At 41.2% G+C, this 21,822-nt stretch overlaps 1 protein-coding gene across 6 annotated transcripts in view; it reads right to left on the bottom strand.

The window, feature by feature from the left end:
- CHST9 (carbohydrate sulfotransferase 9) overlaps window positions 1–20,868 on the bottom strand; it is a 97,142-nt gene extending 76,274 nt beyond the window's left edge. The window contains exons 1-5 of one of the 6 annotated variants that reach the window (XM_054191878.1): window positions 20,638–20,868; window positions 19,777–19,824; window positions 19,554–19,666; window positions 15,128–15,187; window positions 12,855–13,063 (exon numbers count right to left, since the gene is read on the bottom strand). In XM_054191878.1, the coding sequence (XP_054047853.1) occupies window positions 12,855–12,954 (100 nt within the window). In that variant the 5' untranslated portion in view covers window positions 12,955–13,063; window positions 15,128–15,187; window positions 19,554–19,666; window positions 19,777–19,824; window positions 20,638–20,868. Of the gene's footprint in view, window positions 1–12,854; window positions 13,064–15,127; window positions 15,188–19,553; window positions 19,667–19,776; window positions 19,825–20,370; window positions 20,608–20,637 lie in introns of those variants that run through there. The other 5 variants (XM_054191879.1, XM_054191880.1, XM_054191881.1 and 2 more) reach the window with 5 other exon arrangements.
- Window positions 20,869–21,822: the final 954 nt, after the last annotated feature.

Genomic DNA, 21,822 nt, shown 5'->3' with positions numbered 1-21,822 from the left:
CTCACCCTTAAGAATGGCTAACTGTATGATGACAGCCTTCTTTTAACGGTGTCACTGGAATGCAACTTAATGATGGAGAATTTAACTAATGATTGATGTGTGAGAAAACAGTATAGTCAAAGGCCAAAAATATTTTAGTGATAGGAACTGCCAGGAAATAGTTGGACCAAAGTAATACGTGACCATGAAAAACATTAACATGCACGATAAATACGTAATAGTATAAAATAAGTTTAGCACATTTCTCATAACAGAAGTCATAACAGAATAAGAATTAAATGGCTGTAGTATCTGGCTTACCCTCCTTTCTTATCACCAGGGAGCAAGAAGCCATTCCCTTTTCTTTGTCATTTTTGGAATCTCTCTCACTTTTCTGTGGATTACCTCAGGTGGTAAACAGTAACAAAACATATTTGTTAGTGAATGTGTCAACACGAACAAGCACATTACTGAACATGCTGAACTAGCCTTTTTGATCCTTTCTTGGATCTTTGGCCCTTGTAGGGGGGACAAAACCAAGAAGGCAATGCTCTTGCTCTGGAGTTAGGTATTCTGGCAATCCTTTAACCCAGAGGAAGTACCTACTTTTTAAGCACAAATGAACACTAAAAGGATAGCAAAAAATTCCAAAATAAACAGGTGATTGTCCAACAAATTAATACAAATGCTTTAAGTGGATACTAATCCACATGGATTAGCCCATTTAAAATACCAAGATTAGCCTCTAGCTTTCACGAAAGTTGATTATTTATTCGTACTGTGGCATTGCTCGTCACTGACTAGTCTTTGCTTAAATTGACTCTCAACTGTCATTCAACGATGTTTTATTTACAGCATATTAATGCCAGCTGCACAATACGCATATTTTGTTAGCTGGAGATGCAAGGCTGACTGCTGGCCTAGAATACCTTGAACCCACCCGTCAGTCACATCATCTGGTAGTTTTATCTGGGTTATATTTATATGTACCTCAGCCCTAAACCTGATGCCAATAGAGTTTCGTTATATTGCATGATCAATCATAACTTAAGAGGTAGCACACCTCAGCTATTTGCAGATTAATTCCGCCAGAGAGGAATTTCTGCTCAAAGGTTAAATAAATCATGAAGTATTTATACCTCACTGCAGCTACCTCAGCCTACATAAGCCCAGTCTCATCTGCCTGTTCATCTTCAAAATAGACACACTGAAGTGAAAAATTGTAACTGAAAAGAAGTGGGGTGAAATTAATTTTGCCATCTGTAAAAGGATAAAGCAAATTAAAAAAAAATAAATCCCAACAGTACAATAGTCATGTCCATATATTTCTTATGTTTCACATACACTTTGTGTTGCCCCACCAATCCAATGAAACTAATTTGAAAGTCAGGGGCAAAACCAGGCTTTTGCTTTGTCGAGTTGGTTTTTCGTTTGTTTGGGGGTGGGGGGGGGGTGGGGTGGGGAGGGTGTCGATACATTTATCATCTCTATCTCTCTGCCACCAGTCCCAAGACTGTAATAGCAAAACTTTGTCATCAGATCAAACAGAGGAAGAAGAAAAATCATTAAGTAGTTCTTGTAAAAATACATTTGTTTTAAATTTTGTTGCTTCACTGGATATCATTTAACTGGGGCCCAGTCAGTCAACTCTCACTCTAACGATTTTGCTCCTGCAAATAATTTTTTTAGGGATTAGGAGTTTATTCATATCAAATGGACTTTATTATTGCGTTAATTCATCAACTCCCACAGCAAGAGTAAAAAAAAAAAAAGAGAAAACCACTTCCAAGTAAATTCCAGTCCCTCTGCCAACCTCCCTGCCCTGCTTCTTTCCTTTCCATCACAGAACAAGACAGATTTGTTTCTTCCCCAGTGTCAGTAATTTACTTATTCAATGACCTCTTAGAGAGCTGCTAGTAGGCAGAATAGGTTAGACATCTTCAAGATCTTACATTTCTATGGAAATTTCAGTTTCTAAAGAAAACAAATTTCTGTCGCCTTTATTAATAACCATTTCATGGAGCTACTCAGCTTGAGTATTTCTAAATAGCTTATAAATCAAGCCAAAGTTCATGAAGAGTCTTGATTCTTTGGCCCTACATCAAGAACAGAGCTGAGATCTTTCTGGAAAGCATACCATAATTCTTGACTGTAATTACAGAATCATCTTAAAGCAATGATAACTAATGAATTATGTATCTAACATGTTCAAAGTAAAAGGCTGCATCTTACACACAATTTTAGTGTCATGACCTATGTCAACGGATTGTAACCCATTAGTTCTTATAGTAGACAAGGCATTCTGTGGATTAATGAAGCTTTAATGATACCAAGAAAGAGCCAGAAACAAAAAAACCCAAAAATAAAATAAATGCTTGCTTCATTTATCTTGTCATGCTTCACTTGAAAAGTGTATTATAATAATTTAATATATTGCAGTATGTTTTTTGAACACTATTGCAACACAAATTCCACTGCATTGTTTGGCCACTAAATGTTTTTTCAGGAATAAAGAAAAAGTTTTGCATAGATTAGCTGAGCAAAAAGTGAAATTCTACTGACCCAGCTTTATTAACCTTTTGGTAACTAAAGCCTCTCCTTCAACTATCGCTGTGGTGAGGCTAAAAATCAGGAAGAATAAATGTGAAAAGTAAAAGGGCTCAAGGGTATTTGGTGGAAAAACCCAAAAACTTCCATGACTAGTAGCCATCCTTTAACAAGAGCTACAGCTTTTCTTACTCCACTGTTGTCTCCAAAGCCATCTAGGAAGGACAAAGCTCACGGCTTTTCCCCTCCCAAACCCCATCGATAACAGCTTTTTGGCACTCTACTGACTGTTTGCGTCCCTCAAGAGCACAGACTTGACATTTTGCCCCCTCCAGTGGCGTAGCTGACCCTCCCACAAAGTTTGCATAGCGCACACGCCACTCTATTTTCACTCCCACTGAAATGCTGCCAAGAGCGGCCACAAGCAGACAGCTTCGCAAGCAAACAAGAATGGTGGGAATCACACTGCAATTCACAGCTACGCAGAGAAAACACTGTTGGCGCATCACAGCAGATAGGTCTCTTCACTGGACATCCATGACCTCCATCCTAACCCAAGAAAGCAAGACCCTTGTTCACATTAAGACTTGCATAGACACATGTCTGGGAACCATCAACTGCTCCATGGGAATGTGAACGTACTTTTCTCCTTAAACATAACGTTATCTCCTATCTATACCATTCTCTAAAAAGCACAGTGCAATTATGCAAAGTCAAAGTAACCTTTCATGGCATACACCTCTGAACAACAGAAACACTATGAGGCTTTGGCAACAAAAAGAATAATTCAGGAACAACTGTGTTTCTTTCTCTTCCTGGGGTTTGTGTGCTCTTTTCAAAAGTTTAAGTAGGAATATGGAATACGATCAAAAGTCACAGAGAAAACTGCCTTTGTACACTAGGTTTACTATGTTTACTAGGTTTATTATTTCCTATTAGACATATTTTCTTTCCTTCACAGAGCTATTTTGTGGATAATTGGTGAAGCATCAAGCACCGGTATTTTCCTGTTTCTATTTAATACAACTGAGTGCTTCCAGCTGCAGCTAACAGAACTCACACACCACGTCTCCCTAGTTGATCATAATCAGAACCAAAAATCCCCAAACCCTCTTTTCTCTTACAAATAATTTACCAAGATATGCACATACCTACAGCACAACTGCATGACTTTAAATAACCCCAAGTTCACTTGAGCTGTTTCTAAGTGCATGCTTGTATTAAGCCCAGATTATAATGTATCTGTAGCAGAAAGTATTACAAACCTTTAACAGCTTCTTCCTCCATCTATGTCCTTACACACGTACGTACAGCTGGGCAAGTTCTTCTATTGCTAGATTATAATTGGTACTGAAATGACCTGCTCCATTCCAATCACATTAAATATAAAATCAATTAACACCTCCTCTTCTTTCACCTGGCATTTGCTCACAGTGAAATTTAATATTGGTACTGATTATTCTTAACCTTAGGCTGCTGATCTTTAGTTACTTTTCTGGATGTTACCTAGTGTCCATGACATGCAGAACCTGTCCCCTGAGGTGCATGTCAAATTTTGTGGCTATTAGGTCATCATCCATCACGTTCTAGGGCAATGAAATTCTTTGCCAGGAGCCAAGTATTGCCTTGCTATCTCCGTTTCTCAAGAAACTCAATTTCCCAAAGCCAACGACTTTCTTTGAGTTTCCTCCCCAGCCGCCTGCCTCACAGCAGGTTTTGTGCATGTGAACCACACTCCTTACAACCACTCCTTCAACACCAGTTACCCCATATCCCACCTCTGACATTCCAGGAGCTTCTGTGCTATAGCATCCCTGAGCCAAAAAAAAAAAAAAGGTTATTAATTTGGAAAGGGCTAGCTTTGACCATGTCCTGCTTTTTTTCTTAGAATATTGCAGAACTGTGAACAGGAAAATTATTATAACATAGGTGAGGTGAAGTCTTGAATCTTCTTTGCTTAGCATCTTTAGTAACCTCAAAAAAAGGGAAGATTTCTATCATTCCTCAGATATTTCTATAACTCACGTCACTGTCCCTTGTAGATGGTGCTCAGTGTAGCTCCTAGGAAGCCAGAGGATTAAGAGACAAAAAACTGTTTCTACTCAGCCTGATTTTGCTAGAGCTCTGCACTGTGAATTTGCGCCAGGATCGTGTGATGGAAAGCTGCATGGTCAATATAAACAAAATCACTTGAAACAACAAAGCTGTGAGGGACAAATTGTATTTGCTAGCAGGTATCACACAGGTTTAATAGAGGTCAATGATAGTCTTGGATGTTGTTACCGTGGGGAGGTTCTCAATGTGGTAAGGAAACAATCACTTTTGGTGGATATGAGCGGGGCTGGAAGGAGTGGGAGTTCCTAAAAGACTACTGTAGAGGCAAAATGCTGTTGCCTCTTGCTGCCAACTGCAGCTTTCCAGGCAGTTCAGGACCCATCTTTGCTAAATCAAAATCAAACCAATCAAAATCCAAAGCAAATGGATGCGCGTGATATTTTATCCCCCATCACTTTACATCAAGTGAGGCTCATACTCGCCTGGGAACCATTTCATCTATATACAGGGCAATGCTTAAAATACAGCATATTTTGCAGTTTTCTTTAGCAATGAATATTTACAGTTTTACAAAAAGAAGAGCCTTTAAGCTGATTTGGCCATTGACTCTGATTTTGGATAGAAATGAACAAACTTTGGAGGGTTTTTCGTAGTGGTTTTTTTTTTGTTGTTGTTTAAACATAGCATTTGATAGTACCAGCTAATTCTCCTTTACAGCTGAAGACAGTAACATTCACTCCCACAGACAGAGCCACAAGGCTCAAGATTGGAGGAGCTGGGAAGGAAGACACTATATGCTGACGTAACATGAATCTTCCCAGTTTCAAACTGATAGTTATGAAATGCCTTCCACAGAAATATTGTAAAAATGTAGAAACATTCTTTTTCTTTGAATATGCCATTAACATAAATACAGCAAAAAAAAAAAATAATACAAGTGAGAGAGTTTTCTGAGGCAGCAGGGACCCAAACTTGAAAGCCCAGGCAATCTCCAAGCTACCACACAATAATGTTTACCTTTAAAAATAGAAAAGGACCCAAAATAAAACTAGCTTTTCCATTTAAAAAAAAAGTTAAAGGAAATTTTTTTTCTTCTTCCTTGAACCTTTTGCTCCAGGACATACATCGTGGTTTTTTCCAGGTAAGTCATAGACATCACGTGTAGGACATTAATACCTTGTACACTGAAATGGCTCCCTTTTTTTGTAACCTGTCAGCCTCCTGATCTTTAAATGTTTATTTCACAAATGTTGCAAGACGATCAAGAACTATCCCAAATTTATAGCAATAACCTGTTTACAGTAACACAAAATGAGTAAAACAGACACAAAGAGACAGAAACCAAGGCTCTTGAGAATGAACACCAAAACAATTCTTCCACACAAACTGATCCCCACGTATCCAAATAGCTGACTGTGGTGAGAAGATAGGTTTCTGTCTAAAATATTTCTCCCACCAGCAGTCCCTACTCCCACACAAAGAAGGGAAATAAAGATGATACTAAAAGTAAATATACGTGCATACATATATGTATATACACGCAAGAAAAACAAATACCAGAATTTCTAATTTAATTCTAGTAGGAAACCAAAGGTTTCCCTGGGAATTTTGCAGAGACCACATCACATGCTCTAACAGGACTGTTTGTAATCAAGCGATATATCAAAGCAGTTCAACACCAGACACAGAGGTAAGCAGCCTTAAATGTATTCCAGCAGCAGCCACCTTCTATTCCAAAAAATGGGCAGCACATTTAAGGAAAACAGAACAAGTCAGGAACAGAGAATTTTTATGTCAAAGTTTTTCTACTATTACTTCTAAATGATGACCTGCCAAGTAAAAATTACCTCTCCAGCCTTCTTGCTTTGTAAGGCTACATGTATGTCTTAAATGGTACTGCATCATACAATCAGTGCACTGAAGAGACAAGAATGCAGGGCTTCATTGCCTGAATGATGGGCAAGGGACTTTCTGGAACTGGACAGGTGCTATGGACTGAAAGTTATTAAAAAAAGCAAAAACAATGGTGGACAATAAGGGAAAACTGACCACTTCGCCCAATGACAGCACATCTTTTAGAGAATTAAACAACAGTTGAATAACTACTATATTGTGCAAAAAAAAAAAAAGAGCATAGCTACCTAATAAAAAGAAGCTAAGAGCTCCATGTAAAATCACATTCACAAACGTCATCTAAATGTTCTCCTCCAAGGATATGAATAACTGGAAAACAGCGTGAAGAATACCTATACGTGTTTCGTAACCAATTCAAAAGAGCATTTGGAAGACAGTGCAACTGACACAGCCTTTGCAGGAAAGGGGACACCCCACTTCATAAGGGTTCCAATACAAAGCCAAAAAACCCTCCAGCAGTAGTTACAATACAAATTACCAAGTGAGTTCAGTTACATACCTTTAGATATAAGAAACTTATAGTAGCCTCTTTTGAAAGTCCTGTTTGAAAATAGGTGCAAGGTAGTATGTTCAGGTGTCTTCAGTACAATTAAGATATGTGCTATACCTTTCTAGAAGTAGACCTCTGTGGTCTAGGTATGAGGAGCCACAAAAACCTCATCCCATTTAGTTTCTTTTATACCATTGGAATATGGAAGCTGAATACCAATGGATTACAACATACCACCAATTCAGAAATGCTCTTCTACGATACCCTCAAGAAAAGAGCATGGCAGAAAATTCTTTTAAGAAAGAAGGATTTCTAAGATTAGATGCAATTTGGCTATAGGAATGATAAAAGTAAAATGAATGAGATGCAAGATTGATGAGGGCTGCTAAACAGACAGATCTAGAAAAAACATCCCCACAGATAAATACAGCCTCAAATGTTATATGCTGCAATATGAAATTTTAACTTCTTTTATCTTAAAGCTTCTGGGTTTTCCAGCTGCTGAAGATAAGGTGAGACTCTATAATCACTAGCTCTGAAAACCATCATTTCTCATATTTAGCTTTTAGTTGTGTTTTTAGATCATTATGGTTTGACAAAGTATCAGTCTCTACCTGTTTCTTAATAGATTTTTTTTGTTCAAAGACAACTGTTGTCTCCCTACACTTGCACACACTTAAAGGAAGGAAAAAAGGAAACTATTTTACGTTTTATGGTGAAATTCACCTAATAAAATCTTGTAGTATTTCTGAGACTTCAAAAACTCTGTAACTGCTCACCAAGCAGCATTTACTGACCCTATTGAATCCTCTTTCTTTTGTGCTTCAATCCAATAACGAGGCAGATTTTTAAAAAACACAAAGAAACAAAAACACTTTACACAGAGAAGACAGCATATTCTGACCAGAAGGGTAAAATCTAAACGCACCCAGCCTCATTAGAACAGCCTCATTAGTAGCTGGGCATTGTAAACCAGGAAGATTTGCTTGTCGTACCAGTGGTGGTCTCCAGCAGAGTTAGCAAGACTCCCATAAACTACCCAAGGCTTCATCAACAGAAATATTTCAAGGTTACTAAAATAACTAAATTATTTGTGATTAATAACCGTTATTAAGCAGTGTCCCTTTCTCTTTTATTTACATACCTAGTCTCTACATTAGTTTAATGTATTTACCAAAGACTATGACTTCCGTGTAATTGCAATCCATTACCTATGAACTGTCCTTTAAGACACATCCATGTTCCTCCATTTAGGCAAGGTTTAAATAAGAATCAGCCCACACAAACAGCAAAGACTATATATTACCGTGTGCATGCACACATTCATTTGCTACTTGGAGTGTCAAAATATGGAAGACACTCACTCCATGGACTCAAAATATCTCACCAGACTACCAAAGGATGCAAGAGACCCCCCTGGATTACCAAGTTTGGAAAAGTGGGGAAAAAGGCGCACCTGCTTACACTGAGTAGTATGGATACAGCCTGTATGGCTACAGCAATAGCAGACTGAATTGATAAGGCTCATGCCTGTTCATGGCGTTTCAAACTTTTCTTAAAATTGGGATTTTTATCTGAATTTTTATTCTGATTCTTCACAAAAACCAAGAGCTGTGGCTGAGGAATGGGGATGAGGCCTGTGAGATAAAGCTACCCAGGAGCTGGATGCACAGAAGAATCACAGGAAAACACACAGGCTGCAGAAGGATGCCTGGGCACCCACAGGTTACTACAAAACTGGTACCCTGCAGAGCGAGGGAAAAGTGTGCAGAAAAACCCCAGTATCCTTAAGGTGAGATACAGAGCTGCTGGGAAAGAGAAGAAGGTAGTAAGCAGTCACACTAAATCATATCAGCCCCCCAAAAAAGGAAGAGTTTTAAAGTACAAAATTAGAATCCCTAACTTAAAACTCCAATTCACATACACAACATAGCAGGATTAAAATGCAAGTGTCCTTCGCACCCCACACCCCCCTAGTTCAGGTGATTCACAGTGTAAAACTCAACATTGACTCTGGAAGACCCAGCAGTTTGCTTCCCTTGTATAAGATTAACAGCGCTGGATATTACTAAGCATGTAATAAATAGTAATCCCTGTTTAATCACTGCCACAATATTTGATGCTTTCACTGAAGAATGTAAGACTGTATGGAGAACTGTCAAGTAAAGCTGTAGGATTTAGTTGAATTCACATCAAGCTTCATTTATATATAGGAATTTATATATAAGTGAATATATTTATATACGGAGAACTTGAAGTGCTCCATACATAGTACATTATCAGCATTGATGTCAATGAAGTTTTCAGCCAGATGAAGTCTGTATGTGGTGACACTCATGTTGGACTGTTCTTGACAAGTCTGTTCTCCTCTACTCCACTGAGGTGAACTGAAGACACCCAACAGAAGGGCTCTGCTACATCTAAGTAAGGATACATCATCCTGTCTTTAAACGCTCTACACACAGAGCCAAACCAAGAAACTCGCCTGTTCTCTCAGTCTGCTAATGTCTCTAAAAAGCCATCAGAGAGGACCACCATGTAGCTAGCAGCTGTTTTAGACATCTCCATATGAAAGATTTTCCCTTTTTTAAGGTATAGGGATGATGAATGTGACTAGAAATTATCTGAAGAGTCCAAGCACAGTGGGAGGGAGCAGAAGACATGGCTGTGCTGAGAGGCACATCCAGCTGCCGAGCCTGCAGGTGCATCTGAAGTAGATGGACAGGATGAAAGATTAGGGAAGGTGTTCCTGGGCTGGATAAATTTGAGTGATGAGGAAAGTTTGCAAAAGTAAACCAGAAAAAAACATGCTTACATAAGATCAGGTCTAGAGGAAAATAAGGCAAACGGGGGAAATCAAATCACAGTTGAGATCTCAGATGTGAAGAGCAAGTAGAAAGATGAGAGCCAAAAAGAGAGAAAGGAGTCAAACTATGAAAGAAAAGTGGCATTAGTTCTGGTGTGAAAAATTATGAACAGACAGAATGAGAAAAGGTGGCAATAAGAGTGGCGAGTGTGAAAGCAAATAGTCTGAGCTTAGTATCATAGGGCAAACACTAACAAGGAAATCACAAGTTACCAGAAAATTTTCTGATTCCCCACAAAATCCAAATCTGATTGGGAATCATTCACACCCCAGCTAGGAGAGTCTGAGAAATAAACACAAACATTACAGAAAACAATCGAGTAAAACGTACTATCTCTTCCAGTGATTGTGATTTATAAAGGCTCCAAATCAGGTATTAAGAGGAATGGCGGGGGGGTGGGGATGGCGGGTGGTGAGCAGCAGCACCTCACTGGTGCAAAACAGATACTTTCCTAAACTCAAACGCATCCAACTTTCCATCCTTCAGCAACTAAATGCAGACGCGAATGCTGTAGGTCTTGAGCAGGGCACCATGGAAGACAAAAATAGTTCTGCCTGCAACAAACACTTGTCCCTACAGGCTCATAGCACGGCAGTTGAGAAGCACGAGGTGCGCTTTCCATTTCTTAATGGAACATCAAATCACATGCTCAGCCACTTGCAGATTAAAACTAGCTGTCTTACAGCTGTGTGACTAGTGATACGATTAAAGGAGCACATAAAATCCTTGTAAAGATACTTGTCAATTTGGGATTCTCCAGACACAGCTCCTCCCCCAAAAAAGCCACAGCGCGCAACACATGGCAATAAGAAAAACACAGCAGAAGAGGGAAAGAAAAGGAGTGTAAAATGTCCATAACTAAACTAATGTATATCGTGAATATGCAAATATGTTCTATTTCATATCGGCTCTTAAGCAAGCAAACAGGGGGAATGTTAGAGAATCGAGCTGCAGAAGGTTTAGAGGAGATACAGGTGTTTGAAATAAAAAAGAATGGCTCTCTACACGTTAAATTGGAAGAAGAGGCAAGAGCAGACACCAAAGAATGATTTTTTGCCATGCTCTTTCCGACGCGCACAACCTAGCAACTGTAGAGAATGCCAAAATTCATTTTTTTTTGGATCTTGCTGAAGTGCTGTCACAACAGCAGTCCAGTGAGATAAAAGGGCACTCAAAACTGCAGTCACACTTTAAGCTCACTGACTATTCTGTTATTCTCCGATAGTTTCCATTTTATTACAGAAATGTTTTCACATGGAAATGACTTATGAGTACAAGGAGAAGCCTCTCTCCTGAAGAAGATTATGGCAATACATCAAAGAAAACCCCAAAGAAAGCATCTGGTTTCCCAAAAGAACACAGTATGTTCTAATTCCCCCTTTATTATATTTTTGCTGTTTCTTTTTAATGGTAGATAGATATAAACAAAAGAAAGGAGTGTAAAAAACACTGAGAAACAGTAACGAGGAGCACTGCAAGGAAAGAAAGGTTAATTACAGCACAAGAAAAGATGCAAGGAATGTGAAGAATGTCATCGAGTAAATAAATCAATAATCTACAGTCATCATCTACATTCCTGGACTACCTTGAAAGCAACGATATCTGCCCTTAACATTCCTGACAACGGTAGGGATTTTCAAGGAAGACTTCCCCCGAAGCGGTCTCTGTTTCTGCCAGCACCCTCGTGTCAACAGCTGATTACAAGGGAACCTTTCCGAAGGGAGTCTGTACTACTTCTTTGAACAGCTTTCTTAATACAAGCTTGTAAATACCTTGGACCAGCCCAGAAACATTAACAAGCTGAAATTAATGTTGTGATCATTGAACTTAGTTGAAAAGAACCTCAAGGTCATTGTCAAACAATTGCAGGAATGATGCACTAGATTCGTCCCTCACCACTGCTCTCTAAAACATACCGGAGGGAGCTTAGCAGCTCATATAGAATAAATGCACAGATCAATAAAGCCAGAAGACTAATGTGGTTTTACAGATGTATTTCTTCACCATGGTATCAGCATACTAAAAAGTAAGACTTTTACAGAGGAAATGGAAACTGAGCAATAGAGACAAGAAGACATAAAAGTCAGGATTTCTTAACAAGTTGGGAACGGTCCATATTGTTATGGGGGGGAAAAAACACACTAAAAAACCAAACAAAAACCCGAAAACAAAAGCATTAAACTAAAATCAAGGATATGTCATCAAGCAACATGGCACAACAAAAGTGGATCTGCAGAGCAAATCAGTGGGTGCTAAGGACCTCACTGACATCCACCCTATACGCACTTCAGACTAACTCTAGACTAGTCCTGTGAACTGAGCATCCACTAGAGGTTGAGGTGAATAGTCTGTTCCAGTTTCACCCAAAAAGGTGGATCAACCTGTGGTGCCAACTGAAGTATGGTGAATATGGGGAACAACAGAAATTCAACTCAGGAGTGTAATCCTGAGCCAATGCTAATACAGATTTACCTGAAGTTGCAATATGACTCTGGTGCTATATCTAAAAAAGGCTTGGAAGTCCAGTAGCAACTCCATCCCAAACAAACAAACAAACAGCCAACAGGATAGGGTGATTCCACATGAGCATTGTTGCATAGAAGCCCACTTTCATCTACAAGACGTAGCAGTAATTCTCCAAAAATTGCTTTGCCACACGAAGTGAAATGTACAAACCCCACAGAAAATTATATATACAGAACTATTTCTAGACTGGCCTCGCCTGGCTTCCCGCATCCACGATATGCTTTTGCAACACTTGCTTTTGCAAATGAAGCTGATACAATACAATTAGGTAGCTGGGGGCATCTTTTCATGTGACTCAAGAAACTTCTTAACGCTTATATGAAGCGTAGCAATTAAACCAAGTCTGTTTTCAATGCCATTCTACTGCCCAACAGAGGAACTCCTCCCAGCTGTCTCCCCAGGACTTCACAATCATCTTTTAAGTAATGGATACAATTACATTAAAAAAAAGAAGAAAGAAAGAAAACCTACTGTACCTGTATGTTGTTCTTCAATCCAGGCTTGCAGATACATGAAGAGGAGTAGACCAGCTACTCCAAACATCAGTACAGACACAAAGACTTGTCTTAGGTTCATGACCCTATCAGAGGGCTACTTTTCAGCTTTCAGAAGGACGCATGGCTCACTTTTCTGAACTTCTCAGCGTGCCTGCATCTTCTTCAGTATCTTCCCCTGAGGCACCAACCTGGAATAACAAGAGATGGAGCTAGTTCTCATGTTTCATTGTTATTCTTCACCAGAGACTGTGTAAACAGCATACTATATACAAGCTAGAGCTCTCACAAGCTTTGACTTTCAATGCTTAGGTTTCTGTTCACAACCACAATGATGTTTCTACCCTTGGATGAGTTCCAAAGCAGAAGTGTTTCTCAAAGTGGCTACGGTGACCATTTCACCTTCATGCTGCTGAACAGTGCCTGCTGCCTTAACAGAGGAAGGTGACATTCCAAACGAGATGCCCAGGTGTCACACCAATACACCACTGCCCACCAACCATCACAGCCGAGAAGCTGCAGCAGCAAGTGGAGGTCCCCCCAGGTGGCCGGGTTGCACCTCAGCGCTACCAGCCCCCTGCGGCGGGCAACCCACCGCCTTTGCTTCTGGACCGTATCCGCCCAAGGAAGGATGCCTGCCGTCACCCCCACAACACAACAACTCCGCTCGCAGTGCCTCGGCAGCAATTGAGCCTACGCTTCAGGGAGTCATACTCTGATGTTCACCCTCAAACATGAATCCAAAGTTGAGTGTTGCAGGGTTAGGGAATGTCAGCATAAGATGATGCCAGTAACGCAGCAGAAATGGAATTAATGAATCATCTTTTTACTCAGCTATTTTGTGACAGGGAAGGGCTTGTCAAGAACCCAGTTCTTGCCACTAAGTTCAACAGAAATGAGAACAAATATTAAATCTTACCAAAGAGATTACTTTCTTGCACAGCAGAGGGCCCAGAAAGAGGAAGTAATTTACCTGATACCCTATACCTGCTACAAAGGGGCCATAAAATTCAGTTTGTAACAACAGAACATAGAAGACACCGTGGCTCATAAAAAAGCCAACTCCTTAACATGAATCAGAATGTGTTCACTTCGAAAGCGCATTGCTAGAACCTGAAGAGCAGCTGTTGAAACTGGCCTGCACAGCAGAAGAGAAAGTGTTAAAATTCAACATAATGGACACCGTTTTAAGTGCGTATCTGATAGAGGTGTCTGGTAAAACTACCACAAAGGATGAGAAGAAAAACTCAAGCTTTTAAAGGCAGACAGCCTACTGAAAAATATTTGAAAGAGAAAGCTGTTAAAAGAACAGGGCTAAAGTACATGTGCATCCAACTACACAGAAAAAGAAAGTGCAGGAATTTAACAGTTATTCTGAAATGTACAAGTACTGTGTGTTCCACAAGTTTGTATTTTTAAATAACTCAGCACTGTTACATCTATAATTGCTGAGTTTCTAAAAATACACATACACATAAGGCTTAGCAGGAACTCCCATTAAAAATAGCTGTTGAATGAACAAAGTAACTACATTAGAAAGAGACAAAAGATTTCAAGAACAGAACTATGTTCAGAAGTTTACAGAATTTTTCCCAATTCTATGCCATTAAAACTATACACTTCTCTGAAGCCCAAACTTGCCTGCAGAAACTGTAAACCAGAGTTTAAATATTAATCATTTTGTATGTAATTGTACTGTAGAAGACAGATAGCTAGACATTAACAGAATGTAAGTGTTCTGTCTGAAGTCTTTTTTGTATGGATCATGAAGTATCTGGTTTGAACCCGAAACACAGAAGGAAGGTGAGTCAGTGCTTTATTCCGTCTAGTTCTCTCTGCCTTGATTCTGCAGAGGTGGAGCTTACTCTTACATACATGCACCTGTTTGCAGCTATCGTGACGATGCACAGGACTGGAAGAAAGCAGTGAAGACAGGGCAAAAAGGAAGAAAACGCTTGGGAAATTCTCTGTGAAATATCTTTTGCAAGGCTGTGGGCAGCGGAGCCTCCTTTCAGCCAGCTCTTCGTTAGCTCTTATCACTTACAGTGCCCTCAGCATTCTCAGACTTGCCGTCTTCCTTATCTACCCTAAAAGGTGTACTTAGGTCTTTGCTCCCAGTCTTTGCACCTAACTTCAGTCCTGCAGCAAATGCACTGTTTGCATGTCTTCAAAAATCACTCTGCTGGCGAGACAGAAGCTTCCCAGCGTAAGCAATGCTTCAAGAACCATTAGTCAAAGGACCAACGAATACAAACCTCTTCTGTTTTCCCCCAAACAAAAGCCGTGTTGTTCACGTAACAGGACATTGACAGCATCTGGATTAGAAAAAAAAAAAAAAAGAAGCCAAAAAAATAAGGCATGAAGGTCTGAATGAGTATCTTTGAAAGAAATGAAACAATTTGCAGGTACTAGAAAGCAGGAATCAGTTTCTTTTGGAAAAGTTGTTTGGAATTCGTGACTTTCTTATAATAAAAAAAAAAGCAAGCAATCCAGACACACACAATGAATGGTGGCATGCTTCCAAATAGGCCCACTTCTGTGGTTTTGTTACTTGCTTCCATCTCTGACTACACAAAACTCTCTCCTTTTCAGCCCTCCTTTCTGACAACCAATGTCCTTGAATGGGCAAGAAAAGCTGTCTCAGGCCACATGCATGATGCTGAAAGCAAAGGATCTCACAGCGCATCTCCATGAACATTCCATCACGTGTAGGCTGGCACTGCTGCTCTCTCCAGCCACTTGCTGTCCTCAACCCTGACTGCCCAGCTCTTCCCACCACCAAGAGGGCTTACACACCTGCCCAATAACACTCAGACAGCTCATCCAATTAAAAACTGCTCCAGAAAGAGGAAGCAGGGACCTTACTGCCAAAGGAAGTCAGAAAACACTGTTTTTACCAAACTACGGCCCACAAAATATATACCCAAGGAATAGTGCCACTGGTTTTTCCTTTAGCAATACTAGCCATCGCATGCATCCATGACGTAGGATGGCATAGCTGACCTTGTTTGGGCTGACCTTGCCCAAACACCACCATGGTTTCACGCAGCTCCATCATCACCTTTTGGATGCACAGCAAAATCAAGAGCACTTCCAAGCAATTTAATCTGTAAATAAGAAATGAGATGTTTTTTCTACTAGGCTAGTCTCAGTTTTGAGTGGATAGAAGTTCAAGGCGCCTTTTTTTTTTTTTTTTTTTTAAGAAAACTACCAAACACACCCTAAAGCCAATTTACTCCACAATCACAGTCACAACTATCTTTGTACCAAGAGTTTTCATGCTGCTTTCAATTAGTCTAGTTTATTTCAATTTAATTGATATGAAACTGTATTCTTTATTTAGGTATTGGCTAAGTTTTAAAATTAGTTTTAAACAAGAGTAACATTAGTTTCAATTAAGACTACCTATTTTAGCACAGGTTAGATTCTAAATATATCAAACCCATCCAAAACCTGAAGCTATTCTGCTACCTTATAAGATTTTTAAAGGCCTTTCAGCTTGAATCAGTACTTTAATTTATTTAACATAGTGATTTGTAACCCACATATGAAAAAATGATAGCAGCATTAAAAAAGTCTGTGTCTATGAGACTTCTAGTAGAACTTGAAAAATGGCCACGCAACACTGACAAATTTGCTCCTTTAGTATTAAAAAGCAACGGTTGTGGATAACACTCTCTAGCATCCTGGCAAAGAGGAAATACCTGCAAATATTCTTTAATCAAGATGAATGCTCTCTTGTGGCTGTGAAGAAAGAGCCAACAAGCAATTACTTTCAACCTAAATATTTTCAAAAGAGATCAGCTGCATCCAAACAGAGGTTCAGCATCCCTAGTTAAGCTGTAAATCTTTCTTTGCCCCCAGTCCCGGGCAACAAGGCTCCACCAGATGATAGCTTGACCATCCTGCTGAATAGGATGCTTGCTACGGGGAAACTACTACAGCCTAAGAAACTGCTGTGTCCCTCTCCCCTGTGCTGAGCTCAATTCCTTCTTCAGCCCATAGTGACCCATGCATCCCAAAATTTCAAGTCCTTTTGAGTTCTGGAGATAGACTAGTACATATTGTTCTTACCCATCATGGGAAAACAGTTAATCTGGCAGACGAAAACACTACATGCCGTAGATGACAACACAGACCTCTCTGCAGCAAAAATTTAGGAACTTAACAAGTTTATAATTATTCGCTTCTGAGGCCAAATTGTTTAATACCATTGTCAAATTTAAGAGTTTCAGGAATACACGTTCCACTAATGCAAAATCCTTACATTTTTCCTGGTTTGTGTTTTGGGTCCAGTTCAGAGAGGCACATTCCCATACAGGGCCAACACAAGCAATTGAAATACCACAGTCACTCGAAAAGGGGGAAGAGTGCATCTCCTGCTTTTGGCATGATTCCTCATTTTAGTACACTGTCCACCTTTCTCTTCCTGGCAAGCAAATATACCTGCAGCTGAAGAGAGGCACCTCCAGCACCCTTCCTGGCTTCTTCCTATTCCAGACCACACAAAACCAATGGCATTTGGTCACATTTGGTTAACTTAACATTTCCTTGCTACTTTTACCTTCACCATCATCTAGTTCTGAAATCAAAAACATGTACAAGCAAAACATTAGATTGTCTCTAACTACTTTGAAACCCTTGTTTTTAATCCCCGTCCACCTTTTTTCCTTCACCCTAAAAAAAAAAAAAAAGATGATCAAAATGAGTGGTTAGCCAGCCAAATACTTATGAAGAAAGCAGATGCTCTTTATAATAGTCAAAGCATTCACTCTAGTGTGGGTTACCACAAATTCCCACCCACTCAGAATCTCCTTAGACACAACTGAATTAATGAAAGCAAAATAAGAAAAAGGACACAGAAAGCTACTGCAACCACACACATGTTTTTTTTTTTCCTTCCTTCCTTACCCCTAGAAGCAATACATTTTCTAATGCCTCCAATGGAGTATCACGGCAAGAAAGTTTTCCACCAAGGAACGTCCTGCTGGACACTGTCCCAGGCTACTTTCAGCTCAGTCAGCAGGAGGAGGCAAGGATATCTTCTGACTTCAACACTCCCCCTCCTCCCTCACTTTTCATCTGTTACCTTGTGTCCTACTTCACGCGTAGCTGATCCTCCAGGATCACCTTTCCACTGTCCAACATCTCAACTTTCTGGCTTCACAACAGCTAGTGCAAGGCACAGCTCCAGCTCTGAACAATGCTTGCACAGTTCCTCATATCAGGCAGCGTTAGCCTTCGTTCTAATTTATTGCTAGGAATAAATATACATTATTTGCCGTTTTCTCTCCCCAGCAAGTTACGCTGAGTATTATGGTTGGGTGAAGTCAAAGTCCTTACAGAAATTTGAATTAAGCACATAACCAGACAAAGATAATCAAACTCAGTGCCACCAAGAAAGTTTGTAGAAATAAAGAGAGAAGGAAAAAAGCAACAAAGAACCAAACCAAAATTCCCATAATGTAGCCCTTCCTGTCCATAGCAATCTACTGAGGATATTGGGGTAGCAAAAATGGTTAACAATCTGTCAGACCTCGCTTACAGGGTCTGAATACAGGGCAGGGCAGTAATTAATTTCCCTCTCACACCATGACAGACACCGTTTCAACACCTGGTACCAAAGAGGGAGACACCCAGCATCCAGGCCCCCTGGTACATCAGTCCCGCTGACACCTCAGCAACTTCTTCACCCGACGAGCTGCTTATAAAAAGGTTGTGTTGAAGCGTAAGCGAAGACACCATCTGGCCTGCACAACTTTTATCACCGGCAATAACAGAAGATTACTACCTACCAACCTTGCAAATCATGTTAAGAGAATTTTGTTACAGAGTTCTATAAGACAAAAATAATGAAATATTTTGTATGAAATATGTAGGGATTTCTTTTCGAAGGAGAGCGCTGTTAAAACAAAGTGAGCATCCTTCCCTCACCCACTAAAAATCATGAAACAGTAAAGCCCCTTTAAAAAAATAGAGCTCAAAAATTTAAAATTTCAAAAGCAATCAGGAAATTCCAAACATCAACATCACCAAAGTAACTTCCCACCCAGCCACGTTGCACATATTTAACATTTTTCTAGTTCGCTCTCCCTTGTTACATAGCAGACCACAATGTTGTTATAGCAATTACATTCTGTTATTAACGCACTTTATAGCGTACAACACACTATACAAAATTAATGATGTGGCAAAGAAAATATGGTTTGCATTTGATTTGGTCATTTTAATCTGTTGAAGTCACTAGTTCCTTATTATCATTTCAATATATTTCCAAAGAAAAAATTCCTTTTAATGAAGCAATGGATGTAAACAAGATTCATTTTAGTAAAGAAGCATATATTCGCTTTTGATGTCATTAAATCTTTCCATAGGAATTGTACCAAGAGAATGAAAGCACTCCATAGCACCTGCATTGCTTCTGAGAACATGAACAAATACAGCCACTTACCTGGTCCCGCTCCTCAACCATACATCCCAGTGAACTTCAGATCGTATTAGTTTAACCCACACAGCAACCCTCAGCCACTTGTAGGTTAGTTTAAAGCTGCAGTTCTCATTATTATTCTTTATAATGAAACAAACAAAAGCTATCCTTGTGTTAACAATAGATAAATGCAGAGTTGTCCTACCCATAAGCACATAGGTTAACATACCAGCACCACAAAAAGCTTTACTTACTTAAAGAGAACAGAGAAGACACTCCAGTACTGAAGGTGACGGGTTTGGAACTTCACCAGTTTACCAGAATATTCAATACCAAGGGTTTCATCCTACAGCTGCAGGACACCTCGCTTCAAAAAGGAAAAAGCATTATTATTATTCTTAGCAGCTCCCAGTCAGGACTGGGGGACACTACTGCACCTCAGCAGACAAAGACAGGTTTGGCATGCTTAGCTCTTACCTGCTTGTAGCACTGCCTGAAGTCAGAGAGCAGTCCCATGAAAGTCACCTGGATTTTGGGAAGTTAAACAGAAACAGGGATCACGAGTCAGCAACTTGATGGCTCTCAATCTTCCAGCAGGGTTAGAGGTGGACTTTTCCCCCTTTTAGGATGGGGGAAGATTAGAGAAAGGACTGCATCAAAGCAAGATCTTCCCTTTTTTTCAAATTGGTGAAATTACACGATCTTGTTTATTGACTGCAGTGAACTGGAGTGTTACCAGCATGCCAAGCAGACTTGCAGTCTGCCCCAATCATTCACTCTACTGCTCGAAAACGCACAGGCAACACTAGCTTTTTTTTATTTTTTTTTTTATTTTTGGAAACGTGCCGCGAATTCCCTAAGTGTGACGACGGGAGGGGGGATGAGGAGTCAGCAAAAAAGTTGGGTCCTTCTGCGGAGCGCTGCCTGGCTGGGTGCCGCAGCGGGGAGCTCAGCGGCCCCCTCAACTGTTGGGGACGCTCCGGAGCCCGGGACTCCCGGGACAAGCCGCACCCCCCGTTTCCGAGGAGAGGCGACCCTCGGCGGCAGGTCCCCGGGCTGGGACCCACTTACCGCGGACGCACCGAGGCGGAGGAAGCGGGAGCTCGGCCCGAGGGGGCCCCGTCTTCCCGGGGACTGTCCGGGAAAACGTACCGGGCCGGCAGCGCTGCCTCCTCCCGCTCCCGCCGGTGAAACTCCCGGGGCTGGGGCGGTGCCGGCGGGTCGCCGCGACGGGGGAGCCGCTGTTTGCGGGGCCGGGGAGGAAATCCCGCACCAACCCAACCCAACCCAACCCGCCCGCCGGTAAAGAGCGCCCGCCCCGCCGCCACCGCCCCTCACCTGCCCGCCGCTCCCGGAAGGAACCTCTCGCAGCGGCACCGAAACTCAAACTTTTCACCGCAAAACTTCGGGGCCGGGCGGGGCTGGAGAGGGAACCCTCCCTCCCGTTCCAGGTGCCGAGCGGGTGGGTGGGTCGGCAGGTAAATGCGGCGTTTGGCGGCCCGCTCGCCCGCCCCCGCCGCCGCTCTGTCTGCGCAGCCCGTGTCATTGCGCGGGGAGCTGCTCTCCCTCCCCGCCTCTCAGCGCCCCTGGGAGTAAGCGCTCCGCTAACAGCGTTTGTTTGCTGTTACAGATCCGGGGGTAGGCTCACCCTGTGCTAACAAATAAAGGTATCCCGGGCTGCCGGGTAGAGGCGGCTCACAGCTGGAACTAGGTACTGTAACAGGTAGCGTATAAACTTTATTGTCATCTACGGGGAAACAGGGTGATGGAGAAAAATATTTAATTAGCGCTTCTTAGCACTTCTCATGTGCCTTGCAAACATTATCAGTTTATTGTGACAACAGACCAGCTGTGTAGGTAAATGACGTTATCTCTCTGTAACGGGCACATGGCTTCGTTTACGTTTCTTCAAGGAAGTCCTTGAAGAAATAGCTCTAGCTCTTGCTAAAACGGGGTAAGAACAGAGGAGTTCTGACTTCCCAGAGCTGTGCTCAAGCCACTTCTATCCGGCTCTCTGCCCTTTAGGCGTTTCGTGCCCTTAGAATTACCCTAGCATGCACTTTTGAAATGCTCCCTGAGCCACTGCCCCATCACTCACTTGTGGCATAAGCCATTTCTTGGAATAGCGGTAACGTAACACTTCGCGTTTTTACAACATCTTTTACCCTAACAGGTCTCAAATCATCTCACGCGCTGTTACAACCAGCAAAGCACAACCACCTTCGACATGAAGCTGATCATCGCCAACCAGCTCAAGACGGTGGTTCAGAGCAGACAGTACAGAGCTGTGTGCTGCTCTGATTTCCAGGGGGATTTAACTAAGCAGAGTGTAATTACCCTGACCAGAGCTTAGACGCTGGGGATAACAGGTTCATTGAAAAGTGCTCCAGGATCTGAAGCGGCCACAGGCAGCCAAGACCTGTGCGTGGGGCTGTTCCCTATGGATTTCCAATCTAAGCACTAAGCCATCTTGCTCCTGCTTAGTCTGGGTTGTGTGAGTACCTATAGCCTCACCGTGGTGCT

The sequence above is a fragment of the Rissa tridactyla genome, chromosome 2, assembly GCF_028500815.1.
Source record: "Rissa tridactyla isolate bRisTri1 chromosome 2, bRisTri1.patW.cur.20221130, whole genome shotgun sequence".
Taxonomy (NCBI): Eukaryota; Metazoa; Chordata; class Aves; order Charadriiformes; family Laridae; genus Rissa; species Rissa tridactyla.
This window is presented reverse-complemented; position numbering and strand designations above follow the sequence as displayed.